At 41.5% G+C, this 26,540-nt stretch overlaps 2 protein-coding genes, 1 long non-coding RNA gene and 1 pseudogene across 3 annotated transcripts; 2 read left to right on the plus strand and 2 right to left on the minus strand.

Moving 5' to 3' along the window:
- Positions 1–379: 379 nt before the first annotated feature.
- Positions 380–6,114, minus strand: LOC111951209 (aristaless-related homeobox protein). Its single transcript, XM_023969282.2, has 5 exons — positions 5,835–6,114; positions 5,012–5,549; positions 4,020–4,065; positions 2,771–3,075; positions 380–2,599 (listed from the first exon to the last, which is right to left on the minus strand). The coding sequence occupies exons 1-5, from the start codon at positions 6,019–6,021 to the stop codon at positions 2,374–2,376; spliced, it is 1,302 nt and encodes a 433-aa protein (XP_023825050.1). The 5' UTR covers positions 6,022–6,114; the 3' UTR covers positions 380–2,373.
- A 1,165-nt stretch (positions 6,115–7,279) lies between these two features.
- LOC111950657 (uncharacterized) lies at positions 7,280–23,953 on the minus strand. Its single transcript, XR_002875514.2, has 4 exons — positions 23,860–23,953; positions 16,679–16,741; positions 16,537–16,590; positions 7,280–7,349 (listed from the first exon to the last, which is right to left on the minus strand). It is a non-coding gene; the product is annotated as an uncharacterized lncRNA (long non-coding RNA).
- Positions 10,496–12,488, plus strand: LOC139022863 (sperm-associated antigen 16 protein pseudogene; annotated as a pseudogene).
- LOC111950656 (coiled-coil domain-containing protein 82) lies at positions 12,725–15,988 on the plus strand. The gene is made up of 7 exons (XM_023968422.2): positions 12,725–13,533; positions 13,709–13,919; positions 14,015–14,107; positions 14,204–14,328; positions 14,514–14,684; positions 14,915–15,103; positions 15,292–15,988. Exons 1-7 carry the CDS (start codon positions 13,009–13,011, stop codon positions 15,355–15,357), a joined length of 1,380 nt encoding a protein of 459 aa, XP_023824190.1. The 5' UTR covers positions 12,725–13,008; the 3' UTR covers positions 15,358–15,988.
- Positions 23,954–26,540: the final 2,587 nt, after the last annotated feature.

Genomic DNA, 26,540 nt, shown 5'->3' on the forward strand with positions numbered 1-26,540 from the left:
ATCTCTCGTTCTCCWTAATTGCCGGCCTCAACACGTGAATCAGCGTTTGAGTTGTGTGGTTGCAGTATCAACAATMCCTTTTCTCTGGAATACATGCATCATTCAATATTAAGTTTAAATGGTGTGAAGCGCAATGGACATATCATGCAAAATGTCKCAGGAAAGACTRTCTGGGTTATCAATACTTAGTGTATAGAAAACAGTCGGCCCCGCAACCTTAGGCCTAGGACTGCACACAAAAACGAATGGCGGCGCAGTCGCATACTCTAGCTAATACAGCCCTCTACATATAAAAAGGAGAGAGACAACAGACACAGATCAACTTTTTTTAAGAGAAAGAAAGCGCAAAAGAGACAGACATGGAGAGAGCAAGGAATACTTCAGGAGAATTGTTAGGCTATTTAATGTGTAATTTTTATAGAAAAAAAAGTGTATAAATAGCAGCTACATAGCAGYTTAGTACTATATATATATGGCTATAGATAGCATTGGCTACACTGCACAATAAAACAATCCCTTGTAAGATAGTGTTTTGAGGGTGGACTGGCTCTATTATTTTGCATCCAACAAATGTAAATGCCAGGAGTTTGCTAAATGGCATTGGCTTTTGGATTGAAACCGGTGCTTTGGTTGGATGACATGAAAATAGAGCTCTTTGGCTACWCCAGTCGTGGGTTTGGTGTCAATGAGAATGCATGAAGCAGAAGATAACCCACTTTCTACTGTGAAATATGGTGGTTGGTGTTATGGGGCTATTTTGCTTCCACTGGTCCTGGGGCCCTTGTTGAGGTCAACGGCGTCATTAACTTTACCCAGAACCAGGACATTTTAGCCAGAAACCTGGTTGCCTCTGCCAGGAGGCTGGAACTTGGCAGCAAGTGGATCTTTTAGCAAGATAATAACCCTAAGCACAAATCAAAATCAGCAAAGACATGGTTAATTGGCCACAAAAATCTACATTTTGCAATGACCATCTGTCTCCGGACTTGAAACCCATTGGGTTTGGATTAAAGTTAAAGAGGGCAGTCCATAAGCGCAGACGAAGGATATCAAAGATCTGGAAGGATTCTGTATTGAGGAATGGTCTAAGATCCCTCCCAATGTGTTTGTCCAAGTCATAAAACATTTAGTAAAAAGGTCTTGAAAATAGGGGTGTCAATAATTTTTACCCCTACCTTTTTGAGAGAAAAAAGTATTACTTCTTAAACAAAATACTTTTTTCTGAGCAATTGTATTAGTATAAAATAATATAATTTCCCAAATGTTTTGAGCATACAATATAGCTCAGAATTTGAACTATTTATTTTATACAGTAATTTTTCCTCATCTTTATCAAAGTTTAAATCATTTCGAACTCCACTGTATGACCATATAAATCCTTAATCCACACCTYTGTCCCTGAATCCAGCTCTTGAGATCCCTCAGTGAGACTGTAGGCTACACCAGTATTTGGAGAGACCACTGTTTATGTCGTCTGTTGCAAGCTTGTTATTATATTGTTTCATGCTGTTGAATACACCTCTCAATTCTGTYCACAGAATTATTTCACTTTWAATKTTTTATTTCACTGCAACACAGTTAAACGCAACGAAAGGTGAAACGTTTTCCATTTGACAGTTTATTGTCTTAGCTCTTTTCMACTGATTCATCTGAAACCAGGAAATAATTTTTAAAATAAATTTCAATTTTCCTCTTGAAAACTTCCTTCTGGCTCATACAGGACTGATCATAAATACAAACTTGAATAACCAACTAATTTAAGAAGACTGCGAAAATCTATCAACAGACACCATGTTATCCAATACATGAAATGTACATTATATGATATTTAAACTTACACAGTCTGTAGTCTACAGCATTTCCCTCCATTTGAACCTCTCCAGGGCCTAGATCTATCCCTTTGGTGGCTTGTAGCAGTGTTTTTCCAACTCCGGTCCTCGAGTATCCCCAACAGTACATGTTTTTTTGTTGTGGCTCCGGACAATCACACCTGATTCTAGTTGTCAACTAATCGTCAAGCCCTTGACAAATTGAATCGGGTGTTTTTGTCCGGGGCTACAACAAAAATGYGTGCTGTTGTGGATACTGGAGTTGGTAAACACTGCGTAGCACCCTGTGAGAAGCTGCTAACGGGTCATTCCTGAGGGYCAAAGKGCAGGGAGTCCACTTTTTTAACATTTCTTCTCTCTTCTTCAGTTCATGAGGAAAGCATGTTTCACTGTTGTGGAGAGTGTGGAGTAACAGAACTTTGRGACAACTAACTGGGGAGGAGTTTAGACAAGGTTAAGTTGTGCTATACCACTTCTAAGCTGCTATTCCTTTGGTCATGACTCATGCTCCATGTAGGTGGAATTGGAGGGAGTTTGATGTCTCTCAACACACCTCCTTCCCAGTCATGCTGGAAGGTAGGATGTTGAGTTGTGTCAGCTGAGCTGAGTGCTCTTTAGCTTTGAGCCGCAGTGCTGCGATGCTGGAGGCCCGGCGGTCCACAGGCGAGGAGGGGGAGGGCTCTGACAATGCCATCGGGGGCTGGACTGGAGTCTCTACAGCGGGTATGGGCTGGCGTAAGAGTGTCAGRGGACCCATGCTAGAGAAGAGTCTGCCGATGGAGGAAGAGAGAGTGAGAAGGTTGGAAGAGAGAGGGGAGATACAGAAGATGACGTAAGGGAACGAGAGAAAAGTGAGAAATAGTTCATTAGACATACAATCCAGATGGAACCGATCCAATCAGATGCAGTCTTACTAATGTAGAGCTGTGGGCAGTGCTCACCTTCCAAAGGAGGGGCTAATAAAGGTGGGGTGTCTAAACATGGCTGCTCCCAGGAAGGGGCCAAATCCCAGGGGGGAGGCAGAGCTGGCAAGGGGCTGGGTCAGACCCTGGAACGAGGTGGCTGCAGCAGTCCAGGCAGACTCCAGGGAGGGGTGAGAGTGGGGTGAGAAAGGACTTCCCTCCAGGTAGTGGCTCAAGTGGTGTGCTGCACCCAGGGGTCCAGAGAAGGGGTGTCCTGGGGGGTGAGTCTGAACCCCGGCTTTCTCCCGCTTCCGCCACTTAGCTCGCCGGTTTTGGAACCACACCTTAGAGAGAGGGAGGAAGTGAAAGACCATTAGGATTGAGGTTAGGTTTCRTTGATTTCAAAATGTTGGGGAACAGTTTATTAATTGTTTTACATATTACAATTTGGGCATGACAATAAAGCACATTTTGTGCAAATTGAAAGTAAATCAACTTGTGTGGAGACAGTGAAGAGAACAGAGAGGGAGAGAATGTGCAACCAGGTTCCCCTCCAATTCAGACTTGACACTGGCTATAAAATGAAACATATGGAATTTACAAGGTTTTATCACCTCTCCAAAGACTGATTTGCTCATCTACAGCTCTGAAGCGAGTGACATGTGGGAGGGGTAAATGCGTAGTCTGGTATCTAAGGTTGAGACTCAAGTTTCAAAATGTAAGCAATGTTCTAAATGAGGATGGTAGGGTAGCTAACCTACAATGGCGTTTATCTCACATAAGGTGTGAGAAATCCGATCAATGCGCGGCTATTATAATAAGAAGATGGGAAATCAAATAGCATTACCCCGCCACCGCTATGCAAGGAGGTCACTTTCGTCAATACTGGCTCTGTTTGCGCTGTTAAGTGCATGATACCGTCATGAACGCCCTGAAGCAAATTCATTTTTCGGGTGTGTTTGAATACTTTCTCCTCTCGCTGAATGTCTAAAGTGAACTGTATTACAAATGTATTACACATGTATTACAAATGTAGTAATAATAATATACAAATGTATTACACATGTATTACAAATGTAGTAATAATAATAATACTCCTAATGTACAATTAGGTCTATAATATACAATGTTATTATAATTAACGTTATTATAGGCTACTCTATAATGTTGCTGCATGTAATTGTTGTTGCACGAAATTAAATATGATAGTAGAATGACTAGCACTAATAGGMTATTGTAGCCTGGTCACAATAATGTAAAATATGAACTAATAATAATTGACACTCACTTGCACACGAGCCTCAGTGAGATCCAACCGCATCGCTAACTCCTCCCTAAATCGAAAAAAGAGAACAATTGCACATGATATTCAGTTATCATCACAGATTTCGTCGTAGAATTCCCAAATCCAATGATGACAATAATACAAGCCTAAATGATAACAATACAAATGACATTATATTAAATCAATATCGTCGTTGGATTAGGCTGTGTGCGTAGGCTTCTTTGAAAATAAATAATATAAATTGTGCCTACATGATCTCTACTAACAGCCATGAATCTTCTTCCAAACTTTCCTTTGTGAATTAAGCAATAAAAATCCTATCTCACAAATATGTTTTTGTAAAGATGCAATTATGCCAACCTTTTTTTATCTGTAGCAGCCAACTTCAATTGACATCAAGAATTTAAACGTTTTGTAAAAATCTTTTTGGGAAATCTTTTTGGCAACCACAATTAGGCTATCAATAATAAAAATCCACAATAACAATTCATAATAATTCAAATGAGAACGACTATGTGCAGATCAACATTACAATTGGTCTAAACTGTTATTCTATTCCTTGATAGGGATTGTTGCGCGCACACACATMTTTTAATATTTCGTTTTGTTGTGTGTGATTTATATTATTAGTGTATTACATGTATTATTATTATTATTGCGTAATTATGATAATTAATAATATTAATGTCATTAATAATATTACTCTTCTGATAATGCTCAAATGTAATAATAAAATATGTTTCATATTCTTACATTTCTAAGCCAAACAATGTCCGTGTTATAATATGTTTTTAATCACCTCAATGCAATAATTTACTATTAAGAAAGGCTCACTTTCGAATCATATCTCTAGACTTCCTATTTGGATGATCAATGATTACTTTTTATTTAAGAGCACAATGTTTATTTTTATGACCATAASCCTATAGGCATATATGCAACAGATTTTCATAGTGTTCAAATAACTGATAAATGCAGGCAAATGAGAATGCTACCTCGTGAACACATCGGGGTAGTGCGTTTTCTGGAAAGCTCTCTCCAACTCCTCAAGCTGATAACTGGTAAACGTAGTCCTGTATCTCCTCTGTTTTCGCTTTAGCATCCCCTCCTCTGAGTCACTGCCAGCTGAGAGGCACACGCTGTCCTCTCCGTCTTTTACRTCTCCATTGATGTGCAAACTCTCTCCGTTCTTTGGGGACATTTCTGTGTCTTCGCAGATAAGCTCMTTGCCAGTGTCCTCCTCGAACTTTAGGGCGCGAAGTTCCGCGTGCTCCTCTGTCCGTCGCCCGAGGTTCCTATCTTCCTCGCTCTGACTGTGGGACGCGTTTTCCCTGTATGATTTACTGCGGCTGATGCTAACTTGTGGCGCCTGAGTGATTTTCAGATTTTCGTAGACTTTGTCTAGAGGACGCTCCCTCTCTTCTTGCTCCTCATTCTCGTGAATTCCCCGTCTGGAATCCATGAGCTTTCCCCCTGGGCCATACAGACGCTGCAACTTGGGGGGCAGGTGCATGTCCGCATCTTTCTGAGAGGCTGCAAAGAGATATAGTTTATTTTAAGGAATTTATAAATAATCAACAGCGCAACATGCAATATGATACGTTTCATCACATTATAATAGCCCTTTTTATAAGGCAATGTTGTTTATAGGCTTCTTTAAAACCCATCAGGCCTAATTAAATGCAAAGAACATTCACCTCATTAAATAAAATGCAATTGTATTTAGCTGCAAAGGCAGTATACATGTGGAGATGTTTTCTATAATTGCATATGGGTTACAGAGAAAGTTAGCAGTCAACCTACAACATATTGTCTTACCTTCCAAAGGTGCATTATGCTCCGCACTCCCAGTCAGTAGCATTGGTAAACTTTGCATTCCTGTGAGTCTGACTTTGAGGGGACTTCGTCGGCCGAGAATGCTTTCGATGCAGTATGATGAAAGCATGGGCGATTTAGGTTTACTTTCGATTGTGCCCGAGGCATCTTTCTCATTTGGATGGCTCATGTCTTGCGCCTAACAGGTGAGCCTCTAGTCTGGACAGAGCTTGAATTCGTAAACGCCTATTCTTCGACCGCCCTGCCTCCCCTCTCTCCTCCTCTGTCTACACTGACATCTGAATGCTACTTCACTTACCACAGTTTCCAAATCTGTCGCATCCACGTATCCTTGGCTTCCTATTGGTTGCCAGATGAGAAGAGAAACATCTTAGCCCCGGATTGATTGTCAGTCAAGTTCAATTTCAAGAACCAGCCAGATCATAGCCTATCTTTTCTCAAGAGCTGTTTCCATACATTTCCATGTTTAGATCAGATGGCACTTTGACATATGGATACAATTGTGTTATAGAGCAAGGTGAGGAGGTGCTATCTAGAACCTACAAGGGTTCTAAGGCTTTCCCCATAGGAGAAACATATGAAAAAAACAGTTTTGGTTCCAGGCAGAACCTTTTTGGGTTCCATGTAGAGCCCTTACTACAGAGGGTTCTACATGGAACCAAAAATGGTTCTCCTATGAAGACAGCCAAATAACCCTATTTTCTAAGAGTGTATAGGCTATAGGTTATAGGACAGGTAAATTGGGGGACTGACATTTGAATATGCAGAGATCAGTGCAAAAGTGTGTGTATGTGTGTGAAGGAGAGAGGGAGAGAGAGAGAGGGAGAGAGACAAAGAGAGAAGAAGCTGTTGGGCTGTGTGTGTATGTCATAGAGCGGTCCTATACATGTAGCATCAACTGCGAAATGAATATGCCACCTGCTGTAATGGTTTTGCCATTGCAGGTTAGGAAATTAACAGTTCTCGTTTTCTCTCTCTCTCTAATTTCTCTCTCTCCATTCAATGTGCTATATTTGCTGTGAAATACACAGACAAATAATTACATTAAAAAATCACATCAAAAACATTCACATAAGTGTCAATGGCATTAGATATGGTTTATTTATATATACTTTTTTATTCGCGGGCTTCATGTGCGTAATTGTTGTAGTTGAGGAATAAAGGAGAGGGAAATGTTAGTATTTTTTACAATTTAGATTCAAAATCATCCACATTGCTCTAGCGGCCTGTAGGCCACGTGTCAAACTCATTCCTCAGAGGTCCGGTGTCTGCGGGGTTTCGCTCCACGCTTGTACTTGATGGATTAATTAAGGTCACTCATTAGTAAGGAACTCTCATCACCTGTTGAATTAAATCATTAATTAAATTTTATTTTCGCGTCAAATCGCCAATTGGCAACTCATCCCTTTTGGGATTAATTGACACATAAACAAACATTACAATAATTCAATGATAATTCTTCTTCCGGTATTCTCTGCACTGCGCATCGCATAAAGACTGAAAAATACAAGGTAAAAATCAATACATAATAGTAAATAAGGTTATCCAAACAATAATTATATCCCTAGAGCAGTAAAATAATATACATACATAGATACATACACATACAGTACCAGTCAAAAGTTTGGACACACCTACTCATTCAAGGGTATTTCTTTGTTTTTATTTTCTACATTGTATAATAATAGACATCAAAACTATGAAATAACACATACGGAATCATGTAGTAACCAAAAAAATGTTACACAAATCAAGATAAATGTTATATTTGAGATTATTCAAAGTAGTCACCCTTTGCCTTGATGACAGCTTTGCACACTCTTGGCATTCTCTAAACCAGCTTCACCTGGAATGCTTTTCCAACAGTCTTGTTAAAAGTTCATTTGTGGAATTTCTTTCCTTCTTAATGCATTTGAGCCAATCAGTTGTGTTGTGACAAGGTAGGGGTGGTATACAGAAGATAGCCCTATTTGGTAAAAGACCATAAGTCCATATTATGGCAAGAACAGCTCAAATAAACAAAGAGAAATTACAGTCCATCATTACATTAAGACATGAAGGTCAGTCAATATGGAACATTTCAAGAACTTTGAAAGTGTCTTCAAGTGCAGTCCCAAAAACCATCAAGCACTATGATGAAACTGGCTCTCATGAGGATCGCCACAGGAAAGGAAGACCCAGAGTTACCTTTGCTGCAGAGGATAAGTTCATTAGAGTTACCAACCTCAGATTGCAGCCCAAATAAATGCTTCACAGACTTTAAGTAACAGACACATCACAACATCAACTGTTCAGAGGATACTTCGTGAATCAGGCCTTCATGGTCAAATTGCTGCAAGGAAACCACTACTAAAGGACACCAATAAGAAGAGACTTGCTTGGATCAAAAAACACAAGCAATTGACATTAGACTGGTGGAAACCTGTCCCTTGGTCTGATGAGTCCAAATTTGAGATTTTTGGTTCCAACCGCCGTGTCTTTGTGAGACGCAGAATAGGTGAACGGATGATCTCCGCATGTGTGGTTCCCACTGTGAAGCATGGAGGAGGAGGTGTGATGGTGCTTTGCTGGTGGTTTGTTTAGAAGTCAATACACTTAACCAGCATGGCTACGACAACATTCTGCAGCGATACGCCATCCCATCTGGTTTGCGCTTAGAGGGACTATAATTTGTTTTTCAACAGGACAATGACCCAACACACCTCCAGGATGTGTAAGGGCTATTTGACCAAGAAGGAGAGTGATGGAGTGCTGCATCAGATGACCTGGCCTCCACAATCACCCGACCTCAACCCAATTGAGATGGTTTGAGATGAGTTGGACAGCAGCGTGAAGGAAAAGCAGCCAACAAGTGCCCAGCATATGTGGGAACTCCTTCAACACTGTTTGAAAAGCATTCCTCATGAAGCTGGTTGAGAGAATGCCAAGCATGTGCAAAGCTATCATCAAGGCAAAGGGTGGCTATTTGAAGAATCTCAAATATAAAATATATTTTGATTTGTTTAACACTTTTTTGGTTACTACATGATTCTATATGTGTTATTTCAAAGTTTTGATGTGTTCACTATTATTGTACAATGTAGAAAATAGTAAAAAAATAAAGAAAATCCCTTGAATGAGTAGGTGTGTCCAAACCTTTGACTGGTACTGTACATACATACATACATACATACATACATACATACATACATACATACATACATACATACATACATACATACATACATACATACATACATACATACATAAAAAAATAAATACAGAAAAAAAGAAACAGAAGGCATTTGAACCCAGTCGGGCACAAAGAGAAGATTCATATGGGAGACAAGCCTATACACAATCTATATATAGTTGAAGTCGGAAGTTTACATACACCTTAGCCAAATATATTTAAACTCAGTTTTTCACAATTCTTGACATTTAATCCTAGTAAAAAGTCCCTGTCTTAGGTCAGTTAGGATCACCACTTTATTTTAAGAATGTGAAATGTCAGAATAATAATAGAGAGAATGATTTATTTCAGCTTTTATTTCTTTCATCACATTCCCAATGGGTCAGAAGTTTACATACACTCAATTAGTATTTGGTGGCATTGCCTTTAAATTGTTTAACTTGGGTCATACGTTGTGTGTAGCCTTCCACAAGCTTCCCACAATAAGTTGGGTGAATTTTGGCCCATTCCTCCTGACAGAGCTGGTGTAACTGAGTCAGGTTTGTAGGACTCCTTGCTCGCAACACTTTTTCAGTTCTGCCCACACATTTTCTATGGGACTGAAGTCATGGCTTTGTGATGGCCATTCCAATACTTCGACTTTGTTGTCCTTAAGCCATTTTGCCACAACTTTGGAAGTATGCTTGGGGTCATTGTCCATTTGGAAGACCCATTTGCGACCAAGCTTTAACTTCCTGACTGATGTCTTGAGATGTTGCTTCAATATATCCACAGAATTTTCCTCCTTCATGACGCCATCTATTTTGTGAAGTGCACCAGTCCCTCCTGCAGCAATGCACCAGCAATGCAGATCTTGGCTGATTTCTTTTGATTTTCTCATAATGTCAAGCAACAAGGCACTGAGTTTGAAGGTAGGCCTTGAAATACATCCACAGGTACACCTCCAATTAACTCAAATGATGTCAATTAGCAGATCAGAAGCTTCTAAATCCATTACATCATTTTGTGGAATTTTCCAAGCTGTTTAAAGGCACAGTCAAGTTAGTGTATGTAAACTTCTGACCCACTGGAATTGTGATACAGTGAATTATCAGTGAAATAATCTGTCTGTAAACAATTGTTGGAAAAATTACTTATGTCATGCACAAAGTAGATGTCCTAACCGACTTGCCAAAACTATAGTTTGTTAACAAGAAATTTGTGGAGTGGTTGAAAAACGAGTTTTAATGACTCCAACCTAAGTGTATGTAAACTTCCGACTTCAACTGTACACACGTACCATTTACCACATATAAGATTAATATTTTTACAATTTAACTGGTTGTCTAGGTCTTAATTGAAAGGGGAAAACAAAAACTTGCAGACACGGTGGAATTAGTTTGACGCCCATGCTGTAGGCCTATCACATTCCATGTAAACTGTGCAGACTTAGGGTGTGTTCGTAAATTCAATCGGGAGTGCCAGAGTGCGCTCTGGGCGTTCGTAAATTCCGAGTGTTGTCAGATTGTCCGTTTGTAAATTCATCAGTTATTCTGCGTGTCTGGCACACTCAGACGAGAGTCCTCTGAAACTGTAGAAGATAGCCAAAGGGAATTTACGAATGCACCCTTAATGTTGTGTAAATTCGTGACCATGGAGAACAAACGCAGAAAGGGGTTGTTGGAAGAATGGCTGCGACAAATGAAACAGCGGAGGAATCAGTCGATGGCCATATTACCTCGAAAAGGTGTCGATACCAGATGACTCAACAGACGATTATCAATATGAGGAAGTTCTGGCCTATGAAGAAAGGAGCATGGCAGAGGGGGATGAGGATTTGGAGGCCGCGATAAGAGCATTGCGCGATGCCTCAGATGAAACGGGGTCCGTGTTACAGAGCAGAGGCTCAGCTAAGCAACCCATCTCCCACATTCCAGAAGTGGTGGATAATTTTATCCGCAACTTCCTTGTCAAAATGGGCATGAACAGAACTTTGGATTGCTTCCAAGCAGAGTGGTACGAAATGGAGCAGAGGGGGTTGTTGAATACCGAGCTGGTGGCGTTTGTGCCTGACGCATATACCCACAACAAATGTATAGACAATGAGCTGAAGAATATGCAGAGAGAGCGGGACAGCTTAAGTCGGGCAGCTTTCAAAGCTGGTGAAACACTGGTCAAGCTTCAGAAAGAGAAGGATTTCCATCACCTGCAGCATAAGTGTCTTGTCCAAGAGAAGAACAGGCTTGTTTAATACATCAAACAACTGAAGAAGCACTATGGTTCATATGAGCCTGCACTGAAGTAGCTGAGTGATAGGTACCAAGTGGCGCTGAAACAGAAAATGCTCATCAGTTTAGAGGGACAGAACATGTGGCCAACAGCCTGGAAGCCACCCTGCGTAATACACACTGGTCTTCCCCCAGAACAGGAGAAATACCAGAGTCTGGGGAAAGAGTCCGACAACAGAATGATGGAATTGCCCTATATGACCAAGACAAAGACCCAACCAAAAACACAGCTCAGAAACACCCCAAAGACTCTGAGTTTCCTGTCAGCAACTGTGTGAACCCCTACTTAGGCCAAATAAACGCTCTGCCATCACAGGGCACCAAAGCATCTGAATTCCGCCTCACCAACTCACTGAAGGTCCATACCCTGCCAATAAGCTGCCTCGCCCTGCACCCCTGCATGTTTATTGTAGCCTCCTCCAGTGACGACCAGCTCTGGAGGTTGTGGGGTATGTCTGTCGGGGAGATGATCATGACTGGGGAGGGTCAGAGTGATTGGCTCTTTGGCTGCAGCTTTCACCCAAATGGAGACACAACAGTAAGGATCTGGGATTTCTCCCAAGGCCACTGCATCCTGACTCTGGATGGCCACACCCATGCCACGTGGTGCTGCTCCTTCCACTCACGTGGTGACTTTGTTGCCTACTGCTAAAAGGACAACACTACAAAGGTGTGTGACCTGCAAAGCTGCTGATAAAACCCTGTCTTTGTGGGAAGCCAGGATTGGACTGTGTGCACAGACCTTTTATGGCCACCAGCATTCCTGCAACCATGCCACCTTTAATGCACTGGGTGACACTGTTGCCTCCTATGAATCATACGGTGTGGTCAAACTATGGGATATGAGGAAAGTAGCAGTCATGATAACCATGGAAACTGGACCACATCCTAGCAACCAAGTGGCCTTCCACCCATCAGGCCGGACACTGGCTATCACTAGTAATGATTGTTCAGTTAAGCTGGTGGAGCTGGCATCAACTCAGGTGTCCAGTTTATTGTCCATAGTGTAATCTTTGATCACAAGGGGGAGTACTTATTATCAGCAGGGTCAGATTCTCACCTGGTCATGAAATTAATAAATGCTTAAAATGCTTTCTTGCTGATTATAAATATCAAAAAGCCTTCTTATTGCTGACATGTGTTATATTGTTTGATTATCTTATTTGTGAAGAACATTTACCAGTTTTCCAGAATAAAATGCGATTTTTAAAATAGATTACTCATTTATTTCTGAATTGAGGCATGAATAAATAAATAAGCTTTTAACAACATATTTTATATAAATAAACCTTATTTGTCTACATGATGCACATTAGCAAAAAATATATATCACTAATTGACTTCATACAAGTAGCCTAGCAGTAGGCCCCCCCAAAAAACGAGTAATTTATCTAGAATGGCCGGGAGAGGCGCTATGATTTTAGAGGCCATTTTGAGTGGAGGGCGGGAGTCGAGAGCGGAAGTGGGAAGAAGCACACGTCAACATCAACAAAACAAAAGGTGCACACGAGATACAATTAGATTTTTTTTAAAGGTTCACCGTAGTTAAAGCTTGGTATCAACCCAGATTAACGTTGTTTACATATGATTGCGCGTTTTTTTTAAATGAGCATGTTCTGCATCTCACATTAGCTAATTGCTAGCTAGCCAGCCAGTATTGCTAACGTTATTTAACGTTTATTTGGACTGTTAACTTGGCAACACTGCGTAAACTACAATGGAAAGCCTGTACAAGCGTAAAGTGTTCGCAACGTTGCGAAAAAATAAAGCTGAAGCGTCGAAGAAAAGGGCTCAAATCGGATTGCCGTCGTCTATCCTTGATGACAGCGACGAGGAGTCCTGCGCGAGCACGACCAGCATCAGCGCTTCAGAGAGTGACTATCAGAATTCGGACAGTGGGAGCGAAAGTACACCTGCCAGTGGGGAACAGAGCCCTGCCAGCGATGGTAGTAGCTCCAGCGAAGGTAGGTCCCGTCCTCGTCGGAAGCGCGTCCTTGCAGACAGCTCCAGCGACTCTGACAGCGACGTAGGAACCAAGCCTAAAAGGAAAGTCGTTCCTAAAAAACGCGTAAAACAACAAAGCCACGATTCCGATTCGGAGGACGAGAGTGCTGCAGAAAAGGACAAAAAAGTTGCCGAAGCTAAACAGACCGCAGCTAAACGAAAGCAACGCCAGTCTAAACTCCTGGCATTATCCAAGAAGGTGAAGTCCCGCGTTCCGAAACGCAGGGGCACGTTGGAGGTATCTTACCACCATATCATGTAAACGAGCATGACATAAGTGTTGATCCTTTGGGCAGAATCATGTTGCATACACCCACAATAATCTGTCCATATATGGACTGAGGAAACATTCTTTGTTGTTGAACATTGTTTTACAACCCATGTATTGCTGTGGTTCTCTTGTAAATATCCAGGATTCAAGTGATGAAGACAAGGGTAAAGTACCTGAAGATGTTAGTGGCGATAATGATGAAGAAGAGGATACCCCCGAACTATTGCTGGGCAGCAGTGAAGAAGAGGCAGCAGATCACAGCGACAGTCTGAAGGACTTCATAGTTGAGGATAAGACAGGGGACAAGAATGAGGAGGTGTCAGATGAGATAGCTGTTTCTCTTCCACGCCAGTGTGAGTCAGCTGACACACTTTATCATGGGTCAATATTCGCAGGTAAAAGCACACTGTGTTGTATGATTCCTTTGCTTCTTTCCTCCTTTTGCTAGTCATCACAGGGTCTCAGCTCAATCACTTTCAAGTGGTCCTCAAAGCCCTTATGATCAACGTCCTGGATGAAACCTTTCTCAAGTCTCTTTATGGTAAGTGTTTTTAAACAATAGCGGTCTCAAAAACCATCCGCAATCAACTGCATGATCCAATTGTAGGGAATCTATTTGGTTGATAACTGTGAGCAGGTGGTGATCGGACAAAGCGATATGCTCAGGAGATGAAGGCGTCACTGTTCCACTTTGATGAGCGGACAATCCTCCCTCGCCTGGAGAACCTGAAACAGCGGAGCCGCTGGACCGACCGTTACAAGGTGAAGAACCATTTCACAGAGAACTTAGACAGGAGTTTGTGTGTAGTCATTCAAAGTTGGCTGCATATTCACTGATCTCATCTGTATACAGCTATGCTTGTACTTTGGCTAAGTCGTCCATTCTTATATTATGTTCAAAAACAGTATATGCAAACTGGTATGTGTTTTTGTGTGTCCACGTTCAGGAGCGTGTGGAGTGTTATCCCAAGGTCCGGCTTTTGAAGTTAGGATTGCATCGGAGTGTTTGTGAGGCATGCAAGCTCCAGAGACAATGCAGTTTCAGTGTGCGTCTCTCAGGGCAACTGTACGACCTCAACAGCCTCGAAGAGGACCAATTCATGCCCGATGACACACAGGTACTACATCTGAGAAGAAATCAACACTGTCTTTGTTTTATCCATCTCGGTCCCTAGAAGAAAGCAAGTGTGACATTGGCTTCCCATAAAATCCCACTAACAAAAAGTACATCATCAGATCAAATAATTCTGTATGGGACCTTGCACCAATTTATAATTTTGTGAAATGTCAGGTTTGCTGTTTGTCTTGAGTGTTCTTGTACCTTGCATGTGTCTTTCCTAAATGGCAGGCTTTCAGTGTAGGCTCCGTTTGTGCCAGCCGAACAGAGGTGTATCATGCTCTGAAACACTTCAAGTACCACTTATTTCAACACTGCCGGACAGTGATGGAGGAGGAGGAGAAGAATGGAGAGGAGCCAGTGAAGGAAACAGTGAAAAGGGTGTTCACCAAACTGGAGGAGAGGGGCTGGATCTCAGAGGTATGTACCCCACTTGCACGCCATAAAATAACAGTACCCCTCATTGAATTACCATCCACATCTGTCTGTTTCAGAAAACCCTCTGATTTGTTCCCCCACACTGTCATTTTGTGTAATAGAAATCAATACTCTCTGATTTTTCCTCACTGACACTCCCTCACCACTTCACTCCCACATCTCTCTTTCAGCAATATGAGAAGTTCCAGGACCATCTCAATGATGCAGACTACTTCCAGGAGGAGAAGCTAGACTGAAGGATTACGACAGACAGGATAAAAGATCCATATCTACATCCTATTATAGGCATCCATTTAACAGTTTTATGGTTTATTCTGCACATTGTTAGGGAAGAAGTATTTGATTAATATATATATATATATATATATACTGTTTATTTGACTTCTTCAATTCAATGTTAACGTTTAAGATTAGTGAGAAGCTTTTAAAAACCATTTCCTCCTTTTGTTGTTACCATTTAAGAAGACATCAATTACATCTGTATTATATCAACCATTTTATATCATGCTCATAACTCTTACAGTATATAACATACGTCTGCACTAAATGTATCTGCAAAGTTTGAGAGATGAAGCAGAATACTCTGGTACTGCTGTAAATCAAAGAAATGTTACTCCTGAGTTCTTTAAACTACCCTGGTTACCTTCCCTACTTAGTTGAAGCAGTGTTGTCCGTCCAATAGTTAAGATAATGCCAAATGGAGTTTGCAACGACAGATGACCTCAAATGACATGAGTAATGTTCTATATTGCGGATTACACTATCTAGTGTAGAAAGATGGTACGACTCTTCTGAGTTTTGCTTCATTTCTATTAAAAAGCTTGTGTGATGCTTCTTTAAACAAATAATAAAAACTCCATTAAACAATATCTTGTCCATCAGCATATCATTCAGTATGAAATATGATTGTCTTTAAAGACATGCAAGAAGCCAACCAAAATTATTTAAAAAATACAAATGAAACCACATACATGACAAATGTAACATAGTTAGGAGACATCCTTTTTCGACTCTACCGCACCTGCTGTCTCGACCTCTGAATGCTCGGCTATGAAAAGCCAACTGACATTTACTCCTGAGGTACTGATCTTTTGCCCCCTCTACAACCACTGTGATTATTATTTGACCCAGCTGGTCATTTATGAAGAACAATCTGGCCTTAATGGCCATGTACTCATAATCTCCACCCGGCACAGCCAGAAGAGGACTGGCCACCCCTCAGAGCCTGGCTCCTCTCTAGGTTTCTTCCTAGGTTCCTGCCTTTCTATGGGGTTTTTCCTAGCTACCGTGCTTCTGCATTGCTTGCTGTTTGGGGTTTTAGGCTGGGTTTCTGTATAGCACTTGGTGATATCTGTTGATGTAAAAAGGGCTTGGTAACTAAATTTGATTGAAAATAAATTTGATTTGAATCTCACATCCCAACTTGTACTGCATCATGAGATGTGGCTCTCCCATCAATTCACATTGGGCTGCAAGAAAACACACATGACCACGACGTTAGTTACACACCCATCCTTTTGAAAAACAGCTGAATGATAGCCGTATTCAAATACTCACCATTAAGAATGTCCTCGAACCCAAAGCTCTCATCCCTCCCTCTGAATGTGTCAAGAGCAAGTGCTGAATCAGAGAATAAGATAAAAGCAGAATAACTACACAGTAAATGGGAAAGACAGATATTACCACATGCCCGTGTAGTCCATTTCAGTGAGTGAAGGATGATTTTACCTGTCGTATTGCCCTGAAGGAGGCCCTGAATGTACCTGAGAGTTGGACAAATTCTTCTTGTCCTGGTTTAGCTGGAACTGTATTTTTTTTAAATTAACGTATAATCAGGTTTATGCACACTTCATTTTATCAGGAGGTATAATGTCCACAGAAGACATTAGACGCAATTTTATGGATGTTCAGTTATTCATGCGTATCTCTTGGAGCTACAGTGCCTTCAGAAATTATTCACACCCCTTGACTTTTTCCACATTTTGTTGTGTTACAGCCTGAATTTAAAATGGATTACATTTAGATTTTTTGGGTCACTGGCCTACACACAATACCCCATAATGTCAAAGTGCAATTATGTACAATTTGTACAAATGAATTAAAAGTGAAAAGCTGAAATATCTTGAGTCAATAAGTATTCAAACCCTTTGTTATGGCCTAAATAAGTTCAGGAGTAAACATGGGCTTAACAAGTCACATAAGTTGCATGGACTCACTGTTTGTGCAGTAATAGTGTTTAACATGATTTTTGAATGACTACCTCATCTCTGTACCCCACACACATAATTATCTGTAAGGTCCCTCAGTCGAGCAGTGAATTTCAAACACAGATTCAACCACAAAGACCCAGGTTTTCCAATGCCTCGCAAAGAAGGGCACCTATTGGTAGATGGGTACAATTTTTCAAAAGCAGACATTGAAAACAGTGGTGGTCAGTGCCATTTATTTTTTTCATGAGCATGGCTTTGTTTCTATTACAGCATATTGGATGACTGTCATTCATATTTAATTCACCCAGTTTAATGTAACAGCGATAGGTTTAGGCTACTACATGATACTCTAATTTTCCCTATACACATCATGAGGTTGCTAACACCTAGCCTAGGAATGACAGTTTACAACGTAGGTCCACGCAGGTCGAGAGACAAATTTGAAGTGACAATACCACCTTGCACACTCTTGCCTGCATCTAGCTGATTTAGTGTGTAATCATTAGTCCAGCAGTTGCAAACGAGAGTTTCTATTGGACACATTCAGGTATGTTTATCCTCGTTTTGTTCCATTTGCTTGCGTTTAAGAAACGTTTTTATAACATAATCGGCGGAATGAATACACCCCTGATCACGCGCAAACGCAGTTCACTTTCATAGCAGCCCGTTGTATTCCTTCTCTCCTCTATGTGCTCTCCTCCTCTCACGTTGTCCCTTCGCATGTGGACTTCAATGCACAACACATCAGCTGTATGTGACCAGGCGAAAAAACCTTTCCAAGCTAAACTGCTACACACAGCCTACATCATTGTCACCCTATAATAATATATAATATATATAATATATAATGTCATAGTCAGCATAGCTAATAGAACTAACGTGTTAGTAAACCACCTACAATCATGCATTAACGTTACAGTGTACAGTCAGTAAGCAGTTACACTGGTGGCAAAACATTTGTAAAACCAAAAGCTTACCTTGACTTGAAAGAGTTCCAGTGTTGTGTTGGAAAGTCATAGCCAGCGAGCTGACGTAACATCGCTCTGTTAGAGCAGGGTGTTTCAGTAGGCTAAACTAGCTAAGTAAGTGAAACTGAAAGTTTAAAAAATGATGAAATCTCTCTCTATTTCTCTCTTGCTTCTCCTTCATTTTGGAAGAAATGTATTTGTTAAACTGTTCAACTATTGTGTTTCTCTCTCTTTGAGTCAACTACTCACCACATTTCATGCACTGCAGTGCTAGCTAGCTGTAGCTTATGCTCTCAGTACTAAATACATTTTCTGATCATTTGATTGGGTGGACAACATGTCAGTACATTCTGCAAGAGCTCTGGTAGGTTGGAGGACGTCCTCCGGAAGTTGTCATAATTACTGTGTATGTCTATGGAAGGGGGTGAGAACCATGAGTCTCTTGGGTTTTGTTTTGAAGTCAATGTACCCAGAGGAGGACGTAAGCTAGCTTTCCTCCAGCTACACCATGGTGCTACCCTACAGCGTGCTGTTGAGGCTACTGTAGACCTTCTTTGCAAAATAGAGTGTTTAATAAATTATTTGGTGACGTGATTATATATAGTATAGTTTAATCTAAAAAGGATATCTTTAATGTTTTAACATTTTTATTTTTATGAAATTCCCTGAGGAGGATGGTCCTATCCTTCCTCCTCTGAGGAGCCTCCACTGATTGAATATCCCTTTGAGCAAATTACACTTTTGATGGGTATCAATACATCCAGTCACTACAAAGATACAAGCGTCCTTCCTAACTCAGTTGCCAGAGAGGAAGGAAACCGCTCAGGGATTTCACCATGAGGCCAATGGTGACTTTAAAACGGTTACAGAGTTTAATGGCTGTGACAGGAGAAAACTGAGAATGGATCAACAACATTGTAGATACTCCACAATACTAACCTAATTGACAGATACAACACATTACGTAGTACCACTGCATATTTTCATACATAGTGGTTGCTTTATCATGTTATGGGTATACTTATAATCATTAAGGACTGTGGAGTTTTTCGGATAAAAATTTAATGGAATGGAGCTAAGCACAGGCAAACCCCTAGACAAAAACCTGGTTCACTCTGCTTTCCACCAGACACTGGGAGATTAATTAACCTTTCAGCAGGACAATAATCTAAAACACAAGGCCAAATCTACACTGGATTTGGTTACCAAGAAGACAGTGAATGTTCCTGAGTGGCAGAGTTACAGTTTTGACTTAAATCTGCTTAAAAATCTATGGCAAGACCTGAAAATGGTTGTCTAGCAATTTGACAGAGCTTAAAGAGTTTTGAAAAGAATAATGGCCAATGTTGCACAATCCAGGTGTGGAAAGCTCTTAGAGACTTACCCAGAAAGACTATAATCCCTGCCAAAGGTGATTCTAACATGTATTGAGTCAGGGGGTTAAATACATATCTAATCAAATCAAAATCAAATCAAACTTTATTTGTCACATGCGCTGAGTACAACAAGTGTAGACTTTACCGTGAAATGCTTACTTACAAGCCCTTAACATTGCAGTTTAAGAAGAAGAAAATATTTACCAAGTAGACTGAAATAAAAAGAAATAATAAAAAGTAACACAATAAGAATAACGAGGCTATATACAGGGGGCACCGGTATCGAGTCTGTGTGCGGGGGTACAGGCCATTTGAGGTAATCTGTACATGTAGATGGGGGCGAAGTGACTATGCATAGGTAACAAACAAACAGCGAGTAGCAGCAGTGTACAAAAGGGGGGGGGTTCAATGTAAATTGTCCAGTGGCGATTTTATGAATTGTTCAGCAGTCTTATGGCTTGGGGGTAGAAGCTGTTGAGGAGCCTTTTGGTCCTAGACTTGGCGCTCTGGTACCGCTTGCTGTGCGTTAGCAGAGAAAACAGTCTATAACTTGGGTGACTGGAGTCTCTGACAATTATTTTATGGGCTTTCCTCTGACACCGCCTATTATATACAGTGGGGCAAAAAAGTATTTAGTCAGCCACCAATTGTGCAAGTTCTCCCACTTAAAAAGACGAGAGAGGCCTGTAATTTTCATCAGAGTTCACACTTCAACTTGACAACAAATGAAGAAAAAAAATCCCCAGAAAATCAAATTGTAGAGTTTTTATGAATATTTGCAAATTATGGTGGAAAATAAGTATTTGGTCACCTACAAACAAGCAAGATTTCTGGCTCTCAGACCTGTAACTTCTTCTTTAGAGGCTCCTCTGTCCTCCACTCTACCTATTAATGGCACCGTTTGAACTTGTTATCAGTATAAAACACCTGTCCACAACCTCAAACAGTCACACTCCAAACTCCACTATGACCAAGACCAAAAGCTGTCAAGGACACCAGAAACAAAATTGTAGACCTGCACCAGGCTGGAGAGACTGAATCTGAAATAGGTAAGCAGCTTTTGAGAAAATCAACTGTGGAGCAATTATTAGGAAATGATATAAACCACTGATAATCTCCCTCGATCTGGGGCTCCACGCAAGATCTCACCCCGTGGGTCAAAATGATCACAGGAACCGTGAGCAAAATCCCAGAACCACACGGGGGACCTAGTGATGACTGCAGAGAGCTGGACCAACGAACAAAGCCTACCATCAGTAACACACCTACGCCGCCAGGACTCAAATCCGCAGTGCCAACGTGTCCCCCTGTTAGCCAGTACTGTCCAGGCCCGTCTGAATTTGCTAGAGAGCATTTGGATGATCCAGAGAAGATTGGAGAATGTCTATGGTCAGATGAAACCAAAATATAACTTTTTGGTAAAAACTCAACTCAGGACAAAAGAATGCTGAGTTGCATCAAAGAACACCATACCTACGTGAAGCATGGGTGAAACATCATTGCTTTGGGCTGTTTTTTGCAAAAGGGACCAGGACGACTGATCCGTGTAAAGACAGAATGAATGGCCATGTATCGTGAGATTTTAGATAAACCTCCTTCCATCAGCAAGGCTTGAAGATGGAATGTGGCGGTGGTCTTTCAGCATGACAATGATCCCAAAACACCCGCCGGGCAACGAAGGAGTGACTTCGTAAGAAGCATTTCAAGTGTCCCTGGAGTGGCCTAAGCCCAGCTCTCCCAGATCTCAACCCCAAGAAATCTTTGGAGGAGTTGAAATCTGTTGCCCAGCAACAGCCCCCAACATGTCAGCTCTGAAGGAGATCTGCATGAGGAATGGGCCAAAATCCACACAACAGTGTGTGAAAACCTTGTGAGAACTTACAGAAAACGTCTGACCTCTGTCATTGAACCAACAGGTATATAAACAAGTATTGAGATAAACTTTTGTTATGTGAACAAACATATTATTTTCCACCATAATTGCAAAATATTCATAAAAAAATCCTACAATGTGATTTCTGGAATTTTTTCTCTCATTTTGTCATGTCATAAGTTGAAGGTCTAACTATGATTGAAAATTACAGGCCTCTCTCAATCTTTTTAAGTGGGGAACTGCACAATTGTGGCTGACTAAATACTTTTTTGCCCCACTGTATATATACAGTGGGAACAAGTATTTGATACACTGCCAATTTTGCAGGTTCCTACTTACAAAACATGTAGAGTCTGATATTTTATCATTACACTTCAACTGTGAGAGACGGAATCTAAACAAAAATCCAGAAAATCACATTGTATGATTTTTAAGTAATTAATTTGCATTTATTGCATGACATAAAGTATTTGATCACCTACCAACCAGTAAGAATTCCGGCTCTCACAGACCTGTTATTTTTTCTTTAAGAAGCCCTCCTGGCTCCACTCATTACCTGTATTAACTGCACCTGTTTGAACTCGTTACCTGTATAAAAGACACCTGTCCACACACTCAATCAAACAGACTCCAACCTTACACAATGGCCAAGACCAGAGAGCTGTGTAAGGACATCAGGGAAAAAATTGTAGACCTGCACAAGGCTGGGATGGGCTTACAGGACAATAGGCAAGCAGCTTGGTGAGAAGGCAACAACTGTTGGCGCAATTATTAGAAAATGGAAGAAGTTCAAGATGACGGTCAATCACCCTCGGTCTGGGCTCCATGCAAGATCTCACCTCGTGGGCATCAATGATCATGAGGAAGGTGAGGGATTAGCCCAGAACTACACGGCAGGACCTGGTCAAATGAGAAGAGAGCTGGGACCACAGTCTCAAAGTAAACCATTAGTAACACACTACGCCGTCATAGATTAAAATCCTGCAGTGCACGCAAGGTCCCCTGCTCAAGCCAGCGCAATGTCCAGGCCCGTCTGAAAATTGCCAATGACCATCTGGATGATCCAGAGGAGGAATGGGAGAAGGTATGTGGTCTGATGAGACAAAAATAGAGCTTTTTGGTCTAAACTCCACTCGCCTGTTTGGGAGAGAAGAAGGATGAGATACAACCCAAGAACACATCCCAACCGTGAAGCTGGACGTGGAAACATCATTCTTTGGGATGCTTTTCTGCAAAGGGGACAGGACGAAACTCACCCGGTATTGAGGGGAGGATGGATGGGGCCATGTATCGCGAGATCTTGGCCAACAACCTCCTTCCCTCAGTAAAAGCATTGAAGATGGGTCGTGGCTGGGTCTTCCAGCATGACAACAACCCGAAACACACAGCCAGGGCAACTAAGGAGTGGCTCCGTAAGAAGCATCTCAAGGTCCTGGAGTGGCCTAGCCAGTCTMCAGACCTGAACCCAATAGAAAATCTTTGGAGGGAGCTGAAAGTCCGTATTGCTCAGCGACAGCCCCGAAACCTGAAGGATCTGGAGAAGATCTGTATGGAGGAGTGGGACAAAATCCCTGCTGCAGTGTGTGCAAACCTGGTCAAGAACTACAGGAAACGTATGATCTCTGTAATTGCAAACAAAGGCTTCTGTACCAAATATTAAGTTCTGCTTTTCGGATGTATCAAATACTTATGTCATGCAATAAAATGCAAATTAATTACTTAAAAATCATACAATGTGATTTTCTGGATTTTTGTTTTAGATTCCGTCTCTCACAGTTGAAGTGTACCTATGATAAAAATTACAGACCTCTACATGTTTTGTAAGTAGGAAAACCTGCAAAATTGGCAGTGTATCAAATACTTGTTCTCCCCACTGTATATTAGCATTTAAATATATATATATTTTTTTTTTGTTTCTTCCACTTTTACATTACAGAGTATGTTGTGTGGGTCCTTGACAAAAAATGACAATTAAATCCATTTTAATCCCACTTTGTAACAACTAAATGTGAAAAAATGCAAGGGGTGTGAATACTTTCTGAAGGCACTGTATGTGTGTTTGTGAGTAGGTAGGGCCAGTGTGGGTAGGGCACCGGCCCACTTTAAACCAGCAAGTCTCATGTTTTTCTCTAAGAGTTCCAGTGGATAACTGGGGAGCTGCTCATTCCTCACGCTGGAAAACCCATGGGTACAGTAACACAAGACATATCGTGTTTATCACTGGGTGTCAGTAAATGGGCTTTGGCCAATACTTTTTAATTGGCATCAGTAAAAAGGTGTCTCTTGAATATGTGTTGTGGCTGACACTCACCTGCTTCGGAGCGTGTCCTGGACACCATAAGGTCCCGCTTGGGGACATAGACCTGTGACTGGAACAATGTCCTTTAGTTGTGTATATAGGCCACGACAATTCTGCAATACAGAGAAGACACCAGGCTGTAGAAAATGTACTTCAATGTAGTTGCCTCTGAGTGCTGATTAGGTTACCTTGCTAGTTAATTTGCTATGGTATAGAAAAATAACCGAAGATCTGTGTTGTGTTTAGAGGCAACCTGCACCTCTCTACTGTACAGACTCCATTCCTTTCCTATGTAGAGAATGAATGAAGGAATTTCTCAATTTCTCCATCTTTGGGGAGCAGATAAGGAAAGTCCCGTTACAATCAAATACACTGATAACTAAACTCAGCAAAAAAAAGAAATGTCCTCTCACTTCTCAACTGCATTTATTTTCAAGCAAACTTAACATGTGTAAATATTTGTATGACATAACAAGATAAAACAACTGAGACATAAACTGAACAAGTTCCACAGACATGTGACTAACAGAAATTGAATAATATGTCCCTGAACAAAGGGGGGACAGGGTTCAAAATCAAAAGTAACAGTCAGTATCTGGTGTGGCCACCAGCTGCATTATGTACTGCAGTGCATCTCCTCCTCATGGACTGCACCAGATTTGCCAATTCTTGCTGTGAGATGTTACCCAGCTCTTCCACCAAGACACTTGCAAGTTCCAAGACATTTCTTGGGGGAATGGCCCTAGCCCTCACCCTCCGATCCAACACGTCCCAGACGTGCTCAATGGGATTGAGATCCGGGCTCTTCGCTGGCCATGGTAGAACACTGACATTCCTGTCTTACAGGAAATCACACACAGAACGAGCAGTATGGCTGCTGGCATTGTCATGCTGGAGGGTCATGTCAGGATAAGCCTGCAGGAAGGGTACCACATGAGGGAGGAGGATGTCTTCCCTGCCTGCAATGACAACAAGCTCAGTCCGATGATGCTGTGACACACCGCCCCAGACCATGACGGACCCTCCACCTCCAAATCGATCCCGCTCCAGAGTACAGGCCTCGGTGTAACGCTCATTCCTTCGACGATAAAAGCGAATCCGACCATCACCCTTGGTGAGACAAAACCGCATCTCGTCAGTGAAGAGCACTTTTTGCCAGTCCTGTCTGGTCCAGCGACGGTGGGTTTGTGCCCATAGGCGACGTTGTTGCCGGTGATGTGTGAGGACCTGCCTTACAACAGGCCTACAAGACCTCAGTCCAGCCTCTCTCAGCCTATTGTGGACAGTCTGAGCACTGATGGAGGGATTGTGCGTTCCTGGTGTAACTCGGGCAGTTGTTGTTGCCATCCTGTACCTGTCCCGTAGGTGTAATGTTCCGATGTACCGATCCTGTGCAGGTGTTGTTACACGTGGTCTGCCATTTTGAGGATGATCAGCTGTCCGTCCTGTCTCCCTGTAGTGCTGTCTTAGGCGTCACACAGTACGGACATTGCAATTTATTGCCCTGGCCACATCTGCAGTCCTCATGCCTCCTTGCAGCATGCCTAAGGCATGTTCACGCAGATGAGCAGGGACCCTGGGCGTCTTTCTTTTGGTGTTTTTCAGTCAGTAGAAATGCCTCTTTAGTGTCCTAAGTTTTCATAACTGTGACCTTAATTGCCTACCGTCTGTAAGCTGTTAGTGTCTTAACGACCGTTCCACATGTGCATGTTCATTAATTGTTCATGGTTCATTGAACAAGCATGGGAAACAGTGTTTAAACCCTTTACAATGAAGATCTGTGAAGTTATTTGGATTTTTACAAATTATCTTTGAAAGACAGGGTCCTGAAAAAGGGACGTTTCTTTTTTTGCTGAGTTTATGTATGCATGTATGTATGTATCAATGCATGCATGCATGGACCTATCCCATTTAAATAGGTGATAACATATAGCTTGCTGGCTGTAAGCCCCCTTGTGTTCTCGAGAGCTAGTATGGACCAAACAAAGCTCGCTTGTGTTAGCTGCTAACGTTAGATGTGTAACATTTAATTAACCTTTATTTAACTAGGCAAGTCAGTTAATTAACAACACATTCTTATTTACAATGACGGCCTACCCCGGCCAACGCTGGGCCAATTGTGCGACGCCATGGGACTCCCAATCACGGCCGGATGTTATTAACAGTTAACTTACCTAGATAGCTAACTGCAACATTGTCGTTGACCTCTCAAAATGGGGTCAATATGTTACGTTTTTTGTATAGTAATATGCTATATGGCACTGGGTTCGAATAATTGTAAATAACAAAGCTAGCAAACTACTCGAAATACGCACCATGATTTCCACTAGTTACCACAGCCGCAAAATTGGCCATATTGTAAAAAGGCTGCTGTCTATTCATTTAATAGCGCTGGTTGGCTAACGTTACAGTACTTCCGGTCATGGTGCCAAGGCTCTGAGTCGCTAGCTATAACCAAAATGTCTCATCTATCTGTGCTACTACCAGCTTCCTGCTAGATAGCTACTTGGTTTATGGTTTGTCTCTTAACTGTAGCTATTGACTACAGCCAAAACCAGAGTATGTTGTCTAGGAAATCTAATCACAAGCAGTCCAAAGTGAAGTCAATATTATGATACAATCAAAAGATTGTCGTTGCTGAACTGTGACGCACGTAGCTATATATGCTAAAACATTCCCAATAATGAACAGAA

Source organism: Salvelinus sp. IW2-2015, linkage group LG23, assembly GCF_002910315.2.
Source record: "Salvelinus sp. IW2-2015 linkage group LG23, ASM291031v2, whole genome shotgun sequence".
In the NCBI taxonomy this organism is placed as follows: Eukaryota; Metazoa; Chordata; class Actinopteri; order Salmoniformes; family Salmonidae; genus Salvelinus; species Salvelinus sp. IW2-2015.

Bases quoted from the DNA above. Each gene is read 5' to 3' on its own strand.
- LOC111950656 (XM_023968422.2), top strand. From the start codon at position 13,009: ATGGAAAGCCTGTACAAGCGTAAAGTGTTCGCAACGTTGCGAAAAAAT. The intron at 13,534-13,708 runs GTATCTTACCAC...GTAAATATCCAG, and splicing joins AACGCAGGGGCACGTTGGAG to GATTCAAGTGATGAAGACAA. The intron at 14,108-14,203 runs GTAAGTGTTTTT...AACTGTGAGCAG, and splicing joins CTTTCTCAAGTCTCTTTATG to GTGGTGATCGGACAAAGCGA.